The sequence below is a fragment of the Anomaloglossus baeobatrachus genome, chromosome 4, assembly GCF_048569485.1.
Source record: "Anomaloglossus baeobatrachus isolate aAnoBae1 chromosome 4, aAnoBae1.hap1, whole genome shotgun sequence".
In the NCBI taxonomy this organism is placed as follows: domain Eukaryota; kingdom Metazoa; phylum Chordata; class Amphibia; order Anura; family Aromobatidae; genus Anomaloglossus; species Anomaloglossus baeobatrachus.
In genome coordinates this window covers 167,916,376-167,936,876 of record NC_134356.1, presented here as the reverse complement: position 1 = coordinate 167,936,876, position 20,501 = coordinate 167,916,376, and the positions used below count along the sequence as shown (strand labels likewise).

The 20,501-nt window shown below is 45.3% G+C and overlaps 1 protein-coding gene across 3 annotated transcripts in view; it reads right to left on the bottom strand.

Moving 5' to 3' along the window:
* Positions 1-20,501, bottom strand: part of KIF3A (kinesin family member 3A) — a 178,778-nt gene that overhangs the window by 19,015 nt on the left and 139,262 nt on the right. For 2 of the 3 annotated variants that reach the window (XM_075344579.1, XM_075344581.1), the window contains one exon: positions 11,436-15,548. The exons of the other annotated variant lie outside the window; for it this stretch is intronic. In XM_075344579.1, the coding sequence (XP_075200694.1) occupies positions 15,500-15,548 (49 nt within the window). In that variant the 3' untranslated portion in view covers positions 11,436-15,499. Of the gene's footprint in view, positions 1-11,435; positions 15,549-20,501 lie in introns of those variants that run through there. 3 annotated transcript variants of the gene reach the window in all.

Genomic DNA, 20,501 nt, shown 5'->3' with positions numbered 1-20,501 from the left:
GTTTGTTTTCTTTTTAAAAGATTACATAATCAAGGGATATCAACCACTAAAAACATTATATTGATGGCTAATGTCTTTCATATACAGTAGATGGCTGTACGATGGTTTGACGGACTCTCCCATACACAGGAGCGCTTGAGTACTTGTAACACCCATACTGGCGTCCCCATGCTGTCTTGACCCCCCTTCCCCAGCAGGGGTGCCAGCTGTCTCACCTTCCCGGCTGACCAGTAGTAGCTTTCCCTTTCCCAGTCCATGCTGCTGTCTCCCAGGGCCTATGCACGCCTCACAGGCCTCATGTGAATCCCCGTAGGGTGCATGCACAGACAAGTCGATTTTCTTATAGGGCTAGTAAGCCCTGACCCGGAAGTGCCTCTCAGCTTGACTGTGAGGTATCAGGTATTTATGGCATCTTCCCCTTAATGGAGGTGCATAGGCAATGAGTTCTATATGTTGTTAGTTCTCAGATTCTTTGTGCTGCTGTCATTGTGCTGTATGCTGTTGCAAATTTCTATCTGTGTTTCAGCGCATTACAAGTACACTTCTGCTGCAACTATCCACACCGGCTGCCTACCATGATATCCGCTGTCTCTGCTGCAAGTATCCATATCAGCTGCTACTACCACATCCATCCCTCCATCCAGGTCGGACCCTTGACACCAGCTGCTGCTGCTATTTCTACAACCAGAGACTCTATTGTATCCGTGGCGCCAGCTGCCAAGGTACTGTTGATCGCCTGGGGCTGTCCTTTAATGGCTGCATACCAGCATGTGTGCCTATCCTCCCCTCCGGTGGCTACAACGGCTGATATAGTTCACTCCTACAGGCCAATTATTAGTACCCTGTAATGCCTGCCTGGATCCACAGACTCAGATGGGATGTAATGGACAGGCTAGAGGGAAGCCACTCACCAAGCAGGACCCCCAGAACCCTGAAACCCTTTAACCCCTATACAGGGATCTGGAATTACACAGGGCCTGGAGATCACTACCTGTGGAAGGCTGCAGTCTGATGAGAGTAGTCGTCAAGCAGGGTCAAACCGGGAATAGCAGAAAAGGAATAGAATCAGCAGACGAGGACATAATAAAAAAAAACATAGCAGAGGTCACATCCGGATAGGGCAGCGAGGTACAGCAGGCAGGAGGGTAGTCAGAAAACACGCAGAAGTCAGCACACAGGAATCACTAAACAGAATAGGGCGGACCAGGAGCCAGGAAATCAGAACTATCTCTGGCAGAGGTCAGCAGACAGGAGGGGAATTAAGAATGGTGTGGTGTCTTCTCATTGGCTGTAGCTGAATGATGGCAACCTAAGCTGGAAGACACACGTCACCTATAGTCAGCCAGTGGTACTGCAGATCCCAAGATAACCAAGCCCAGTGGATGATCGGAGCCTACGCCCACCGGGGTGCCGCTGGCATTGACTCCTCTCCCATCACCAGCACCATCCACGGCAGGAACATGGCGTAGCCTGGCTATCGGAGTAGAAGTCGCTGGAATGGACTCCGGTGGGGACATAACATACCTTTAGTCCACCTGACCCACTAACCCCGTGCACTCCCTGAGAGTATAATTGTAATATATGAGAAAGGCATCACCAATAGTGATGAGCAAATCCGAAATGTAAAGTTTGGGGTCTGCACCGGAGATCTAGTGTTCGTGCATGGACCCTGAACACTGACTTTTCAGGAAAGTCTGTGTTACTGTCTGGGTTCAGCCACCCTGATTAAAAAAAAAAAATGCAAAATGGGTATTAAAGTATAAAAAATTATTTCCACGCGGCTGTCACACTGCTTATGGATCCGCTCATTAAACCTTATGAATATGCACTGCTTCCGCCACCCATCCTTGGTGACAGCACATGTGATGGGTTGTAGTCAAACTCCATCTGTGATTGGTTGCCTACACACTGGCTGTCTGGGTTTCTGGAGTGGAGTGTAAAAATAAATGAATAATTGGAAAAATGGCATAGGGCCCTCCATATTTTGATACCCAGCGCAGATGAAACAGACAGCTGGATGCTGCAGCCCCCAGCAGTGTGTGTGTTTTCTTGGCTGTGTATCAAAATACAATTTTTTATGATACACAGCCAAGATAAAGCAGACAGCTGGGGGCTGGTATTCTCAGGCTGAGGAGGCCCATGATTATTGGGCATCCCACCCCAGAATTGGGGCATCCAGTAAATACGCCTATCATGGCTGATGATTGTCCTGGAGTGGTAGCATTCGGGGTAGTATAAGGGGTTAATGATAGCTGTGACTTTTCAAAAAAAAAAAAATCACAGCTGCCACGAAGCCCTGAACTAGTAATGGGAGGGGCCTATGGGACCCTCCTATTACTAATTGTGTAAGTAAAAAGAATACAATATTAAACATTATGGGACGTTATAAAATACCATAGGATCTAAGGCACTGAAACTTCTCTATTTAGAATAATTCTTTATTGGTCCTGCATTCACTGAAGAAAAGTACACAAAAAGGTAACATGTCGGCCAACACAGAGCCTTTTTCAAGCCATTAAAAGTTGTATATTCTGTGAAGGTGTTACAGTATTGACATTACCTCCGGAGGCCTCACCCGAACCCATGCAGCTCAGAGGGACATCCTGGAGATGGAAAAATTACACTTCATTCAACAGATGGAGTCTGCTTTCTCTGTGGCAAAATGGTACACTTTACCAGTGCCTGCCCCTCTGTACAAAGGAAAGATAGCAGTCGGAAAACGCCTAGACCTAGGTTGTTTGGAGGATCCCAACCTGGGTCTACGTACATCCTCTAGAATGGTGTCTCAATGTTTCAAACCCACAAGGTTTAAGGTTGGGGGCCAGGAAACCTCCATTATAGTTTTTTTTTTATAGTGGTTCAGGGTGAAACATGATCGATGAACAGTTTCTTCAGTGTTTGATTTCAATCTGTATCAAATCTTGTTCAGATATTTGCTATTGATTCATCACCGTTTACTCAGGGAAGCGCACAGGATTATGGATCTCATATGGAACATGTCAGACAGATATTACAAATTCACAGAGATAATATGTTGTATGCTAAAAAGGAAAAAAAGTGTGTATTCACCTTACAAGAACTTTAGTTTTTGGTTACATAATTTCTGCTGCAGGTTTTCGGATGAACCCCACTAAATTACAAGTTATATTAAAATGGGACCATCCTGGAACCCTTAAGGTTCTGCAACATTTTTTAGATTTTGCGAATTATTACAGGAAGTTTATTAAGAACCTCTGTGCCAAAACAAAACCTTTCATCGACATGACTAAAAAAGGTACAGACTTATCAAAATGGTCTGAGGGTGCTTTCTATGCATTTGACCATGTTAAAAAATGCTTGTCATCGGCACTTGTATGGATAAACCCTAATGTATCTCAGCCTTTTGTCGATGGAAGTTGATGCGTCAGAAGTGAGCGTGAGAGCTGTGTTGTCTCAGGTTCCACCTCTTGATAAACGGTGTCCTTGCACCTTTATCTCTAAGAAACAATCGTCGGCTGAACAGAATTATAATATTGGTAACAGGGAGTTTCTAGCGTTTCAGGAATGGTTACACCTTTTGGAGGGAGCTATGCACCTTGTTACAATAATTTCCGACTGTAAAAATCTTCTCTACCTTGAGTATGCTAACCATCTTACACCGAGACTAGCTCGATGGTCAATGTTTTTCCATAGGTTTAATTTCTTTGTAACTTATCGCCCTGGTTCTAAAAACAAAGTCAGATGCTTTGGATTTTTCCGGGGTAAACCCTGTGAGTTACTTGTCCCCAGTCGTCAGAAAAGAGTGGTGTTGTCGCCGCTTAGTACGGATTTTGAGCCTGAGCTCTGAGGTGCTCAATGTCATGCGCCATCTGCGGTTCCAGTAAACAAATCTTTTGCTCCTCTCAATCATCATCTTACGGTCCTGGGGGAACATCATGATTCTGTTCTTGCTGGCCACTCCGGGGTTAAAGGTACTCTTGATTTCATGTAGCATTGCTTTTGATGGCCCAAAATCTGGAAGGTTGTGGTAGCATATATATCTGCGAGTGCGCACTCTAAGGCATCTGATTCTTGTTCTTTGGGATGTTTGCAGCCTTTGAGTATAAACTCCATTGAGTTCCCTCTAATAGTGTCCAGGAAAGAGGAGCTCAATTTATTGCCAAATTTTTGGAAAGCGTCCTGCTCTCTGTTAGGGATTCAGCTATTTCATTTATTGGTGTTCTACCCCAGGCTAATAGACAAACTGAATGTGTAAGTCAGAATTTGGAGCAGTACTTATGTTGTTTTGTATCTGATAAATCAGGAAGAGTGGTCCTCTTTCCTTCCTCTCTCTGAATTTTCAATTAATAATCATCATGAATCTTCTGGTGTAACACCTTTGTTTAGGTCTATGGTCAACATTCCCAGTTTTGTACGTTTCAGGGGGAGCACTTGTCAGGAGTACCTGGGGAGGATTTATTTGTCTCATCTATATCGTCTACATGGGAGAAGGTTTAGCAACATTTGCGTGGCATGAGTTCTAACTATATTTCAAATCTGTTTTATTGATGAAACTGTTGTCAACATACAAACATATCATTTGTGCAATTACAATACATAAACATCATTTTCTCAATGCCGGGATAACATCCAGAAATTATTACATTACTAAATTTCTTGGAATTCTTCAAATTATCTTTGTGCTATTACCATATAACCATTGATAAATTATAGGTCAGAATTCCCACTTCTTTTGACTTCCCGTATCCGAATATACTCATTCTCATTGTATGTCTATTGTCTTTTGAATTATTGATAAATCTTTTCATATAAAAAATGAAACTAGAAAAATGGAGATTAATGCTCAGAAAAGAAAGAAAGAAGAGGAAAGATACAAGCATATAGAAGAGGAAATTAGAGAGAAGGGGGTAGAGGGGGGGAGAGCAAGAAAAGAAAAAAAGGGGGGGGAAGGAATGAGTTCTAACTATAAACATGCGTCTGACTGTAGACGTGTGCCTGGTTCAGACTTGTGTGTAAGTAGTCTGGTGTGGTTATCTACCAAAAATTTTAAACTTAAGATACCTTCATTGAAGTTAGGACCCCAATTTATTACTGCAGTCATTAATCATGTTGCTTTCCACCTGGCATTACCTGCATCTTTTAAAATCCATAATGTATTTCACAGGTCTCTGTTAAAAAAAAAATGTGGCTTTGGAAACATCCCTTCCCTTCCCTCTGCTTCCAGTCTTAGTGGATGGGTCATTAGAGTTTCAGGTGATGTATATACCTGCAGTTTTTGTATGTGCCCCAGAGATGTATATATCCCCAGTTCTGTATGTGCCCCCCCAGTGATGTCTGTTCCTCCAGTGATGTATATACCCCTCAGTGCTGTACATGTCCCCATGTGCTCTATGTGCCCCCCAGTGATGTCTGTGTCCCGAGTGACATATATACCCCCAGTGCTGTATGTGCCCCCAGTACAGTATGTGCCCTCTAGTTATGTACATATCCTCTAGTGCTGTGTGTACCCCCCAGTGATGTTTGTACCCCCTATGATGTATATATCCTCAGTGATGGCTGTGCCCCCAGTGAAGTTTGTGCCTTCCAGTGCTGTATGTCCCCCAGTGCTTTATCTGCCCCCACTAATGTCAGTGCCCCCAGTGATGTTTATGCTCCCATTGAAGTTTGTGCCCTCCAGTAATGTGTACACCCCCTTGATTTCTGTGCCCCGCTGCCATGTTTATGCCTCTGAGTGATGTATATAACTCTTAGTGATGTTTATGCTCCCAGCCTCCCCAGTGATCTATATGCCTGAGCGCCTCCTGTGATATATATGTCCCAGCATATCCTGTGATATATATGCCCCAGCCTCTGTGATGTACTCTATATTCCCCAGCCTTTGTGATTTATATGGGCTCCAGCCCTCCCCATGATGTACTGTGTATGCATCAGCTTCTCCAGTGATGTGTATGCCCCAGCGTCTTGAATGTAATATATATGCCCCCAGTGCTGCTAGTTGACCATTACTCTGTTACCTCTGCAGTGATGTACTAACTTCCCCTCCCTCAAATTACAAGCAGGATTCCCACTAACAGTGTTTGTATCTTCATTACACCTATTTTTTGTCTTCGGGATTGCTCCCAGATTTCTAGGATCTTTTATGGTTCCATAAACCCCATCATTATATGCAGGGCCGGCGTCAGCACCCGGCATACCCGGGCAAATGCCGAGGCCCTGGAGAGCCGGGGGGGCCCACTCTGCCTCGTCAGTCCTGATGCCCCTTGGCCGGGGCCCACTCGCCTTAGTTCTGCTGGCCCCGGGCCGAGTTCCGGGGACCGCAGTCCTCGGCAGGAATCTGCGGCACCGTCCCTTTAACACTAGAACTACTGGACTCGTGACACCTATAAAGAAATACATAGTGCAAAGTAGTCAAAATGACTACCTCAGTAGTTCTAGTGTTAAGGCACGCAGACTTCCTGGTTTGAACTTCATCTGTGGGCGGAGCTACCGACCGGCGTCCTGCTCAGTCCCACAGATGAAGGAGGCGCAGTGCCAGCCAGCGACCCCAGCACAGCACTTCTTTCCGGCGCTGTGTGGGCCCCCTCTCCACCGTGATCGAGCAGTATGTGCCCACCCCACCCCTCCAATTTATGGGCCCTGGTGACCTGTATGGGCTTCTCCCCCCCTAGGTGTATGCCCTGCCCCCCGGTGCCGTATGTTTGGGCCCCCCAGAGCCACGTGTGTGTCTCTGTATGTATGCAGCAAAGCTATGTGTGTCTGTATGTATGTAGCAGAGCTATATGTGTCTGTATGTATGTAGCAGAGCTGTGTGTGTGTATGTATGTAGCAGAGCTGTATGTGTGTCTGTATGTAGCAGAGCTGTATGTGTCTGTATGTATGTAGCAGAGCTGTGTGTATGTCTGTATGTATGTAGCAGAGCTGTGTGTGTGTGTGTGTATGTATGTAGCAGAGCTGTGTGTGTATGTATGTAGCAGAGCTATGCGTGCATGTATGTAGCAGAGATAGGCGTGTATGTATGTAGCAGAGCTATGTTTGTATGTATGTATGTATGTAGCAGAGCTATGTTTGTATGTATGTATGTAGCAGAGCTATGTTTGTATGTATGTATGTAGCAGAGCTATGTTTGTATGTATGTATGTAACAGAGCTATGTTTGTATGTATGTAGCAGAGCTGTGTGTATGTATGTATGTAGCAGAGCTATGTATGTATGTAGCAGAGCTATGTATGTCTGTCTATATCAGTGTTTCTCAACTCCAGTCCTCAAGACCCACCAACAGATCATGTTTTCTGGTTTTCTTCAATCAGGTTTTCAGGATTTCCTTAATGTTGCACAGGTGATGGAATTATTCCCTGTCTAACATTGAGGAAAACCTGAAAACATGATCTGTTGGTGGGTCTTGAGGACTGGAGTTGAGAAACACTGGTCTATATGTATCCAGCAGAGCTGTGTATCTCTGTATGCATGTATGATGTTTATCTATGTATGTTAGTGTATATGACTGTATAGATGTGTCTGTTCTATATGTATTTTTGTGAGTTTGTCTTTAAATATGTACATGTATGTGTACGTATGTGTGTGTCTGCGTGTGGAAGGAGCCCACTGGGACTCTTCCGCCCGGGGCCCACAAAAACCTGGAGCCGGCACTGATTAGATGCTACACATGAATACCTCAAAGATTGCCACTGATCCACCCCCTCTTCAAAAGATTTTGCCCATCCCCCATATTCCCTTTGGGACCTCTTACTGAAATATTTTGTCAGCCATAGCCAGTGATAGGATTTTAGACTTGGTGGATTATCCTAGGCTTAAAGGACCCTCATGGTGAATTGTGATATATATGCACCCAGCCCCTCCTTGAATGTATTCATCCCCAGGCCCTCCTATGATGTATATTCCCCAGCGTCTTGTGCGATATATATGCCCCAGCATCTCCTGTGATTTACATTCCCCACCCCCTCATGTGATGTATATGCCCTCAGTGTCTCCTGGGATGTAGATACATTAGATACATTACATCATTTGGCACATTAAATGATTTCTCTCTTAAAAGCAGATGGCTGGAAATTTTGGGCATGAATAGATATTTACAGTTTTAATTAAAATTGTATTCAATGATAGAAAAGCTCAGACTCTTGGGCATAACCAACCCTTTGGATACATTGGTTCAAGAAAGCAGCATCCTCTAAAGCAGAAATAAAAAAAAACAAGAGGTGTATAGCGTTAAATCTGGTAGGCACATAGTAAACCCTACATAGTATTTTAAATGATATTCCCATCAAAGAGGGATCCTCACTTAGGAACTTCAAAACAAATCTGCCACCTCTGAGGCGAGAGGGTACAAAAGATATCCTCCTCCCAATGTAAAAAGTATGTTCACAAATATTCAGATGCCCTTGGATTGGAAATTACCATTTAAGACGTTTGCAAACACAAAATGTTTTCCATGACTGATATGTCCTACTTGTAAAAGGGGGTTTCCATGCTTACTTTATTAATGACATCATTAGGTTAGGTCATCAATATCAGATCGGTGGTGATACAACTGACCTTGACACAGTGGGTAGTATAACTTTTCTTCCATTATTACACTATATAGCTAAATAAATTTTTTTAAACTTCTAGGTTCAAAACAAGGATCTTGAGTCTGTTCACTCCCTCGCCACAAAGTGTAAAATCTACATTTTTGTTCCTCTTTTTGCCTTACAACACAAAACGAATGAGGAGTGTGATATTGATAAAATACAACTACTTAAAGCCCGCTTTACACACTACAATATATCTTACGATGTGTCGGCAGGGTCACGTCGTGACGCACATCCGGCATCATAAGGTACATTGTAGTGTGTGACAGGTACGTGCGATCGCGATTGAACGTTAAAACGTTCATCACATACACGTTGTTGAATCCTGACGAATTGCACGTCGGGTTGTTCAATGTTCCCGAGGCAGCACACATCGCAGTGTGTGAAACCCCGTGAACATTGAACAGATCTTACCTGCCTCCCGCGGCTCCAGCCGGCAATGCGGAAGGAAAGAGGTGGGCGGGATGATTACGTCCCGCTCATCTCCGCCCCTCCGCTTCTATTGGCCGGCTGCCGCGTGATGTCGATGTGACGCCGAACGTCCCTCCCACTCCAGGAAGTGGACGTTCGCTGCCCACATCGAAGTCGTATGGACGGGTATGTACGTGTGACAGGGGTTAATCGTTTGTGCGGCACATTCAACAAATTGAACGTGCCGCACATACGATGGGGCGGGTACGATCGCATACGATATCGTATGCTGGATCGTAGGGTGTAAAGCAGGCTTAAGTTTTAGTAATCTCTAACCTCCACACCCTAATTATAACATCATAGTAAGCAGGTCCTTCTATGTATCTCCGAGGTTAGAAAATAGAAACATAATAGCAAATGAATGTGAAAAATTCAAATAATGTATTACTAATGTATTAATAAATGGTAGCAAAGGTTTTGTATTTGAAAGCAGGTGAATACAGAAGTAATGTTATTTATTTGAACTATTCATATAGCATCATTTCTACACAAGCACCATACTCTCCACGGCCATAATTTCTCCCTTACGGTGGTTTCACACTGCGTTTTGTCCTGTTTAGTGGTTCCGTTGGGGCTTACATAGTCCGAACCACCTCAAAATAGGATTCAGAGGTATGTGCTAACGAGGCAGTTGACTATAATGGAGCAGACAGTCACCATGTGCTCTGTCGTGCACCATTTTCCGGCATATACGCCTACTGGAGGTGGACACCCAAACGCAGTCTACTACATATGGGTGTCCGCCTCCAGTAGGCGTATACCTCTGAAAATGGTGGGGAAAAGTATTTTTCTACTTATATTTGTTTCCAACTAATTGCAGCATGACTTACCATTATATATCCATCACAGCTAAAGTGGATTCAACACCTTATGGGGGGTGGTCGTTATTTCCATACTGAGACAACTTCTTTCACAACATATAAGAAGCAGGATATATCATCTATACTATAACCATGACTAAGACATAGCCACCGGCAACGCTGAAACACATTGAATTTAGGGGGAAACCCCAACAGGTTTATATTTTTCAATGTCTGTATACATGTTATTTTTACTTTTGGATGCATTGACGCCGACAAAGATTTTATCCACTATTTTTGGTTCTCCTTCACTGCCAGAATCATTTTTTTCTCCTTATTTGATTATTTGTCCCAGCCCATGGCCTTTCTGAATGGATCTAGGAGTCAAACTATGAGAGTGAAAGGGTGAGCCGACTTGTCTTTTGTATATTAGTAATCCCAGGTACACCTCTTTTGTGTCCACTCCCTGTCATTCTAACAAGCAACATGTCTTACTTTATGATTAATGTACTTGTCCCTATTATGTATACCCCTTTTAACATGTAAAACACCATGGAATAAATGGCGTTATAATAATAAATGATAATAATGTCTTACCATCTGTCGCCGGTGATAGAATCTTCATTCTTATGCTGACCACTTTGGAAGGAGCTAGTCTCTGGAAGAAGCTGAGGAATCATGAAAGTTGCAGCTGTGGTGTTTAGCAGCATTAGCAGAGCTTGGAGCTTTTTCCTTTTGTGTCTATTGCCCCCTGTCTGTCTTCCTTCCCTTGTGTTGTATTATTGCAGTGGTGATACTAGTGCTCTCACTGGCCTTGTCACTAGCTAGGGAGAGTTCAGGGCAAGCAAAGGCCCAAGGCACATAATCAGCGACAGGTGGGAGGAGACAAATAGGGACATTAGGGAGTGCAGGGATCAGCCTCAGGTGAGGGGCAGGTGACCCCACTCCCCTCTCCTAGGGTCAGGGCTCACTGTTGTATCAGGATCCTGGTATACCCTGTGTGTTGCGGCGCTCAGCAGAAATTCCCTTAAGTGACTATCACCTGCCCACTTTTTTTTCCTGGTTTCAAGAAAGGGATAAAATATAAGCAAAATAATAAAACAAATGAGCAAAAAAATGTTCAAAAACAGCGATCCAAAAGGTGTAAAGGGAAAAATGAATATGGTACCAATAAAAATGTCACTTTGCCCTGCAATCAATGCAGCCCCTCAAGTAATGTTTTTTCTATGTGCGGCCCATATACCCAGCTGAGTTAGAGACCCCTGCTCTAGATGGACCTGACTTCTAGTAATTGCTACACGTGTTTGTTTGTTGTTTTTTTTAACATATACTCCTCTTTCACCGCTTCTACTGGCATTGTATTTTGGATATGATAAACTTTTGTAAAAAAATGTCAAAATTGTTTTGCTTTTTTAATAATTCTTGATGTTAGAATTAAAAATACAAGACCTGTTGTGTAAAGCTCCATATGCATTAACCTTTTCTTGTATAGACATTTTTCTGATCCTTTTGCTATTCTACAGAGCCGATAGGACCAGCTCCCATGTACATCAAGAGAACAAATGGGTAAAGGAACCATCCAAATAATTCACAACACAGTGTTCAAATACAAGTAAGATTTATTTAAAAGTCGGACTCATACTGAGAGGTTATGAAATGATGATAGTGATAGTAGATAAACCAAGTTATATGTAAAGTTTGACACCTTGAAATGTGATGGAGTTGAATGAAATGGTTTAATGGATGACATAAGAAAATATTTCTGAATTCGGTTATCTGCCTGAAACCCTAGATATCAACGCTCACATAAGCCTGTATAGCCATACAATGATAAGAAGCTGTATATTCATACTTGTACTCTACGCCTCTGCCTAACTTACTGATCGTAAATGTATAGTAGAGAACAGGCCATACAGTGCCTGTCCCTAAAAAGCTATGAGCCATGCATAGGAAGACCACACTATCCTTGAGCGCTAAAGACTACATTTCCACATGTATGGCTTTCATAGTGAATAAATCTGGAAATGCCTTTATACAACATAACAGCTCCAGGTGAGATATCTGTAATGACAGCAATGATTAGGACCATCCCAGCCCAATTACAGTACTTGGTCCGTCTGCAGGTGATGCTTCACAAATGTCCTGTGTGAGGTATAGTACATCAGATAATACTCTATATGACATATGTGAAGGGTTACTGAGGCTTATTAATAGATATTAGCTGGACCCTTTTCTTGCTTTTGTACCTTTTCCAGAAAATATGTTCTACACTCTCATACAACTCTGTGGTTCACCATTCGCTACATAAAAAAAACCATAACTCGTCAATCTAGTAAACAAGGACAACATAGTGACGTATAAAATAAAATGGACATACTTTCCTTTAAGGTATTTAAAAAACAAACACCTGTATATTAGGCCACAAAATATCCACACAAATATACATGAAATAAATATAAAGTAGAAATGAAGGACGATGAAGCGGTTTCACTGTGAAATACAGTAACATCCTATTGGGAATACACTATAGACTAGGGAACATTGTGCATGTAGGCAAGATGGCATTAACAATGTAGGGATGTCTCTGCAGAATTACCAGGGACACAACATATACTATTCGCTCAGTTCTTTTGTAAAGAGGCTCAAAATTACCAACTTTAATTTATCCATCTGACAATAGTGTTTGCACAGAAAATACAATGGGTGCTTAAATTGAATAGGACATGTTAGGTTATATATTATAGTTTGGAAAGGGATATCATGCTGAATTGGCTAAAAGCAAATCTTTATTAGTAGATTGGAATTGGGGGCCTCTAATCTTTTTTTTATCTAGGTTGTTAAATGGAAGCTCCAGCAAAAGCGTAACTGTTCATAAGGGTTTATGTCATCTATATATATAATTGCCTTATTCTGTCTGTCTGTCATGCTCCAAAATTGTGTCCTTACGGTGACACAAAGCTGATTGGCCGCTGGGCTCGCCATGGCCCCGCCCCCCCACACGGATTGGCCTCTCGCCCCGGCTCTCTGCAGGCCCCGCCCCCCTCACGCAATGCACGCTCGCTCTGGCCCCGCCCCCACACGCATTCCCCCAACTGACACGGAGCCCCAGGTGAGTACACACACACACATCAGATCACACTCACTCTCACACACACCTCACACACACATCACATCATCCTGGGATATCGCTTGCTTCTCGGCGGCGGTACTGTGCTGTGAGCTTTCAGGACCTGCCGGAGGATCACATGGCCGGAAGCATGTGGTATCTCCGGATGTTGTGAGTATGAGCGCCTATGTGTAATATCGTCAATGTGTGTGTGCGTGAGTGTATGCGATCGGGTGGGTGTGAGTGTATGCGATCGGGTGGGTGGGTGCGAGTGTATGCGATCGGGTGGGTGGGTGTGAGTGTATGCGATCGGATCTGTGAGTGGCGGCAGAGGAGCACGGCGTGCTGGAGGAGGCTGGGAGGAGAGAGGCTGATCCTGGGGAAGGCTGGGAGGGGGGAGGCTGAGAGAAGAGAGGCTGATGTTGGGGTAGGCTGTGAGGAGAGAGGCTCATGCTGCGGGCAGAGAGGCTGATGCTGCGGGCACAGAGGCTGATGCTGCGGGCACAGAGGCTGATGCTGCGGGCACAGAGGCTGATGCTGCGGGCACAGAGGCTGATGCTGCGGGCACAGAGGCTGATGCTGCGGGCACAGAGGCTGATGCTGCGGGCACAGAGGCTGATGCTGCGGGCACAGAGGCTGATGCTGCGGGCACAGAGGCTGATGCTGCGGGCAGAGAGGCTGATGCTGCGGGCAGAGAGGCTGATGCTGCGGGCAGAGAGGCTGATGCTGCGGGCAGAGAGGCTGATGCTGCGGGCACAGAGGCTGATGCTGCGGGCACAGAGGCTGATGCTGCGGCCAGCATGGGGGATGGAGCACTATGGGGGGTGCACAGCATGGGGGATGGAGCACGATGGGGAGTGCGCAGCATGGGAGATGGAGCACGATGGGGAATGCGCAGCATGGGGGATGGAGCACGATGGGGAATGCGCAGCATGGGGGATGGAGCACGATGGGGGGTGCGCAGCATGGGTGATGGAGCACGATGGGGGGTGCGCAGCTTAGGGGATGGAGCATGATGGGGGGTGCGCAGCTTGGGGGATGGAGCACGATGGGGGGTGCGCAGCATGGAGGATGGAGCACGATGGGAGGTGCACACCTCCCCCCAACACACACACACGCGCACTGCACAACACACACACACTGGGAAACACAAACACCGCCCTACACAGACACCCACACACACAGACAACGCTGCACACACACAACACCCAACACACAAACACCGCGGCATACATAAATATACGCACATACCGCGCAACACACACACTGCACAAAACATACCTCCCCCCAAAACACACACAAACCACGCAACACACACACAATGCTACAGACACACAGCGCTCCACAAACAACGCAACACACGCAACACACACAACGCAACACACAAACAACACCGCTCTCACCCCCCGCCACACCCAGAACATGTACAGCGCCCTACACAAACACTTGGTAACTACACACAACAACATCTATATATATATAACAAAAATCATACATGAACTACACAATACGTAAATTCTAGAATACCCGATGCGTAGAATCGGGCCACCTTCTAGTATTAAATATTTGGCTGATATTTAATCAAGTGCCCTCCATATATTTCAATGGCGTATACATAGAAAAGGACATCCACCTGCAGGATGGGTGATCAGTGGAGGTCTCACACCTGGGACCCACATAGATTGGTAGAACAAAATCATTTTTATTCCCAATGGAGCACTTTTACCGGTTATAATATAGAGGAGCAGGTTGGACGCCTAACCACAGCTCAATTTATTTTCTATTGGACGGCTAGAAAAGTGTGAGCACTCAGCAACCCTATAGTTAATGTATGTAGTGCTTGTTGAGCATGACCACTGTTCGCTCTATTCTAACAGGCATAAAGGTTCCCAGTTCTGCGTCCCCATCAATCTACAAGTTATCATCCATCCTGTGGCGTGTGATTTACTGTGGATAAGTAATTATTTTCAAGCAACAACACCATTAAGATTCTTTTTTTTTTCCTTTCTGGATAGGATGAGAGAGAACCAGCCGAAGACTCAATGCTTAACTGGCAGTAGACACAAAAAGCAACATGCAAAATTGTAGAGGTCGGGCTAGGTAATTCTCCAGATGGAGTGGAACTACAAGCAACACCATGCTCAGAGCTACAGGTTGCCCAATTCTGATATAAATATGATAAAATTATATACACAGAGCTGCCAGGTCATATGCCGTGCAATGTTACCATGCAAGCAAGGTTACACAGATAACTCAAGGGAAAAATAGAAGATTCTTGGTAAATGATCTGAAATGCTACCTGCCCTGGTACGACACAGGAGACATGTGACATTATATCCATCGCCAAGGATGAATGTTAATTATGACCCTACGATAATGAGGCATGTCACAATATAATAAGACACATGTTTCACAAGGGTTATCATACAAAGCCTACGCAAAAGTATCCATTACAATCTGCCTCCCTGCAGTCTACATTGCATCGGGGGTGAACAATTCCATCTCAGACCGTTGTTCTGCCAGCACACCACGTTCTTTATAGCTCAGTACAGAAAACAGCTACTGGAGCAATGAGTCAATCACTGCTTCTGGTTTTACTGACCGCTTCCTACAGGGAAGGAAAGGTGATATACTGTGGTTAATAAAGATACAATCTGATTGTTAAATTACTTTGATATATCTGGATATATACTTTTACACAAGTTGTACACATTTACATAAATATATAAACTGTCAGTGCAAAGACACTACAGGAGACATGTTCGTAATTAGTGATTAGCAGACTTGCAAATAACCGGGGCCCTGTTATCTGGTTTATAAGATCCGATCCGGTCCGGATTCTGGTCTCCATATAAGTCTATGGAGACCGAAATCCAGCGATTAAAAATGTTGGTAGAAGGGATAGGGGGATAGGAGCAGGCGCGCTGTACTTACCGAGGCTCTAGGGTACCTGTACACTGCTTGCACGGCCGCGTCTTCACTTCAGGGGCCGCATATTACTTTCATTACATATGCACTGCTTTCCCTGCCCATTGGCCGTTCTAGCGTCTGTGATTGGTTGCAGTCAAACACGCCCCCAGCCTGTGTGACAGCGTCTGCCTGCAACCAATCACAGGTGCTGTCTGTAAGTCTAAATCATACAGTAAAAATAAATAATATAGGGGGGCGTGGCTATGTAGCCAAGCAGAACGGTCGCAGGCTAGAGGGGCTCACGTGATCTGTACTTAAAATCCTGCAATATACCTGGCAATCAGTCCCCAATCGACAGCCAGCTCTTCCTCCTGCATGGAGAACCTCACCTACAGCCCAGCAACTCCACTGGAACTTTCCCCAGGCTTCTGGCAGTGGTGGTGAAGATCTGTGAGTCTGGAGAGGGAGACACAGTGGCCATTTTGCCTGCATGCTGCCAGTTTTGCAGAGTGTGTGCAGCGTCCTGCAGATCTGACAATTGGAGACCTACTCCCCGCAGAGATAAAAAGGATCCGACTGGAGCAATCAGCTGTGCTCAGGAGAGCAGTGGGTGGCCTTGAAACCGGAGACACAGTGAGTGCTGGAGGATATTTACATTACAGGCCGCAGGCTGGCTGTCAGCATGAGGCAGCTTTACACAGCCTAGCAGCGGTGAAGGGACTTCATATGTGCTGGAGGATCTGTGGTGTGTGCCCTGAAAAAAGGGACCCACGGTTCTTCCCCAGACACACAGTACACCTCTAAGAATTCCTCTCCCCTCTCCCATCCCCCACAGTATAACCCAGCTACAAACTGCTAGCCACATATAATACAGGGGCTTGGATTGGGGACCCTCATCGCTGATACCCAACTCCATAGTTGTCATCCAGCTACTGGGAGGTGGGCAGGAGGCCACAAACACCCTCTCCCTGATTACATATATACCTGGAGAGGCATCATGAGCCCCCCCAAGAACTCAGGAGCCGCTGACAAGCTCAAGGAATTTGCTAGAGGGAACCCCTCAGACACTCCCAGAGCTATGAGGGCTACTTCTCACAAGGGTTCAGAGAACCATGGGGATCAGAAACCAACAGCAGAGGATAAAAGGAGGCCAAGATGATCTGACCCTAAGACATGTATATGAACAATTGTTAGAGGCGATATCCACGTGTAAAACCTCTCTTTCGGGGAAGATTGAGGAGGTACGCACGGAGATGGGCCTCTTACGTCAGGATCTGCAGACCCTGAAAACACGTACCACTGAAGTCGAGACAAGGGTATCTGAGCTAGAGGATAAAATTACACCACTGGCCACTAAACTGACAAAGGTGGCTGGGTCCATGAATTCGTGGCGCCAGAAAGCGGGTGACCTGGAAAATCGTATGCGCCGCAATAACATCAGAATAATTGGGCTGCCTGAGAAATCTGGGGGTCAACAACCAGAACACTTCCTGGAGGAGTGGTTCAAATCTACTCTTGGGGACGAGTTTTCATCCACCTTCGCGGTTCAGAGAGCACATAGGGTCCCGACCAGGCCCTTACCTCCGGGTGCGCCACCGCGGCCATTCTTAGCACGACTTCTCAACTGTAGGGACAGGGATATAACTCTCCGTTTGGCTAGACTGAAGGGCCCACTCAAATACAACAACACCACTCTTTCAATCTTCCCGGACTTCTCTGTGGACCTCCAGAAACATAGAGCTCATTTCCTGGAGGTGAAAAAGAAGCTCAGGGACAGACACATTGCATATTCCATGCTATACCCTGCACTGCTCCGCATAGTACGTGAAGGATCCTCATTTTTTTTCACCACTCCCTCGGAAGCAGAGGACTGGCTCCGGCTCCACCCGGGGTCGGGGAACAAAGGGCGTTGAGATTGTGCTCAAATGGCAGAGGTTTTTTCCTTTGGGGCTCCCTCCTTACTGTGACTCCCTCTCTCTACTGTCGTTTCTCTTAAGCTATTCTGGACTTTTTGTGTCTCGGGGGCTGGAGAAATGCGTTGGGGTCTGGATGCTGGCAGAATGGGAGCCCTGAATCTTGCGCTCCCACACCACCTATACTAGGACACTGTGTTCAGTGACGGTATCCCCATTGGTAATTGGGATGCTTAATAGGACTCCGAGAAGAGGTTCCGGAGCTTGTTGCTGTTTTTTTTGGTTAACAGTAATATGGTTATTAAACCCTGCTTTTTTACAGGGATATCCATAATGCTGCTGGTGTGCTAAATATATTTATTGTAGGATAAGATGTGGCCGAGAGAAATCTGAAAAGGAGGCTGAATGCTGGGGGAGGAGTCCTTTCTGCGGCATACAAGATCTACATACTTGTATCTGTGATCCTGGTCATATAGAGGCAAGACGTATAACATGGGGCCAGGAATTAGTTTTTACAACATGGAACGTCCGTGGCCTTGGGTCACCCAAAAGCGGGTTAAGATCTTTTCCCAAATCAGGCGTTGTGGGGCTCAGCTGGTGATGTTGGTCGAAACCCACCTCACAAGGGGACACGGCTAAGGTGGTGAAGAAACCATGGGTACAATGGGTGGCACATACATTTCACACCAGCTATTCTAGTGGAGTTTCCCTTTTGGTACATAGATCTGTCCGGTGGGAAGCCAAGGTGGTTAGAAGAGACCCGGAAGGAGGTTTGTATTTGTATTTGCATCTATAGATTCCAGGGACTATGTTCTATTATGTATTTATAATCCCCCACCTGCCCGTACTTCAGTTCTCAAACAAGCGCTAAGCTTTGCCCTTAATTATCCGGATGCGTATATCCTATGTATGGGGGACTTTAACTTAGTGGTCGACGAGGACTTGGATAGGTTTAGGCTAGATGGGGTAGCGCGGCCCGCGACCTCGACTTTGACTGACTAAGACAGTGCATAGAGGGAGGAGGGTGGGTGGACCTCTGGAGGCTGCGACATCCTAATACACGGGAGTTCACCTGCCATTCTTCCACGAGACGCACGTTGTCCCGTCTGGACTATATTTTTGGGTCGAGCAACGTAGCAACCTGGGTGGATAATGTGGTCCATGGGGTAAGGGGTATTTCAGATTATTGTCCGGTGACCCTGACTCTTAAATTTGACCAGAGTATTAATAGACCTTCCTGGCGACTAAATCCCTTTTGGCTCAAATTAATTGATCAAAGTGACAGAACCCCGCTTCAACTAGAGGAATTCTTGGCAGCCCACCCTAAACCCCGAAATAACTTGGTGTGGGATACCCTCAAAGCTTAACTTCGTGGGTGTCTGTCCTCGACTATTACATATATAAAACGGTTGACTAAACAAGAAGACGAAGAAATTGAGGGGCGACTTAGGACCCTAGAGGCAAGGTATATATCAAACCCGACAGCGGGGAATAGGACGGAATGGTTACATTCATATAGATCGTATGTGCAACACTCAGAGACCAAGTCTAAGCGTAAACTGTTTTTTACTCGGCAGTCATATTTTGAGTTGGGGAACCAGTCAAGAAAATTGTTGGCATATATGGTTAGACAGCAAAACGCTTCTAATACAGTACTGGGTATACGAGAAGCTGATGGTACGATTGTTACATCCCCAGCAGACATTTTACAAAGTTTCTGCACCTTTTATAAAACACTTTATAGCTCCAGAAGCGTTCATGGAACCCAGGACTGCTTAGACTATCTTGCAGATTTAGAGTTCCCCACTTTGAGTCACACACACAGTGCGAGCTCCTAGATGCAGATATTACAATAGAAGAGATAACTACGGCCATATCTGAGATGGCAAGGGAGAAGGCCCCGGGCCTGGATGGCTTTCCTATAGAATTCTATGTCAAGTATTCTGAGACCCTGGCCCCGGTTCTTCTGGAAGTTTTCTCGCATTTCTCTGATGGTGGCTTGTTGCCTGCTTCCTTCTATGAGGCACATATTATTGTTTTGAAGAAAGAGGGAAAGGACCCTTTGGAGTGTGGATCCTATCGACCTATATCATTAGTTAATGTTAATTATAAGATCTTCATCAAAATATTGGCATCCCGGCTCAACTCTGTCATACTGGACATAGTACATCCGGATCAGACCGGCTTTATGCCAGGGAAAAATACCTCTATAAATATTAGACGGGTCCAGTCTATAGTGCAGTACAGTACATTGGTTCCAGATAACGAGTGGGCCTTGGCTTCGCTGGATGCGTCCAAGGCATTTGACTCGGTGGAATGGCCTTTTTTATCAGCTTGTCTCCAGAGGTTTGCTTTTGGCCCAAAGTTCAGTAACTGGATTGACATGTTATATAGATCCCCTACAGCTAGACTCATAGTCAATAATGTATCATCTGCACCGTTTTCTTTGGGACGAGGTACACGTCAGGGGTGCCCTTTGTCTCCTGCCCTATTTGCCTTAGTTATCGAGGCCTTGGCAATTCGGATCCGTACTCATCCATCTATCACGGGAATTACCATAGCAAATCGCACAGACACTATTGGCCTATACGCAGATGATATGGTTGTCTTCATGGATAGGGCACGTGCCACTTTGCCAGTCGTCATTGACGCTATAAATAGATTTGGAGAATTCTCCAGCCTTTATATTAACTGGAACAAGTCAGCCATAATGCCATTAACACATGGGTCAGAGGTCC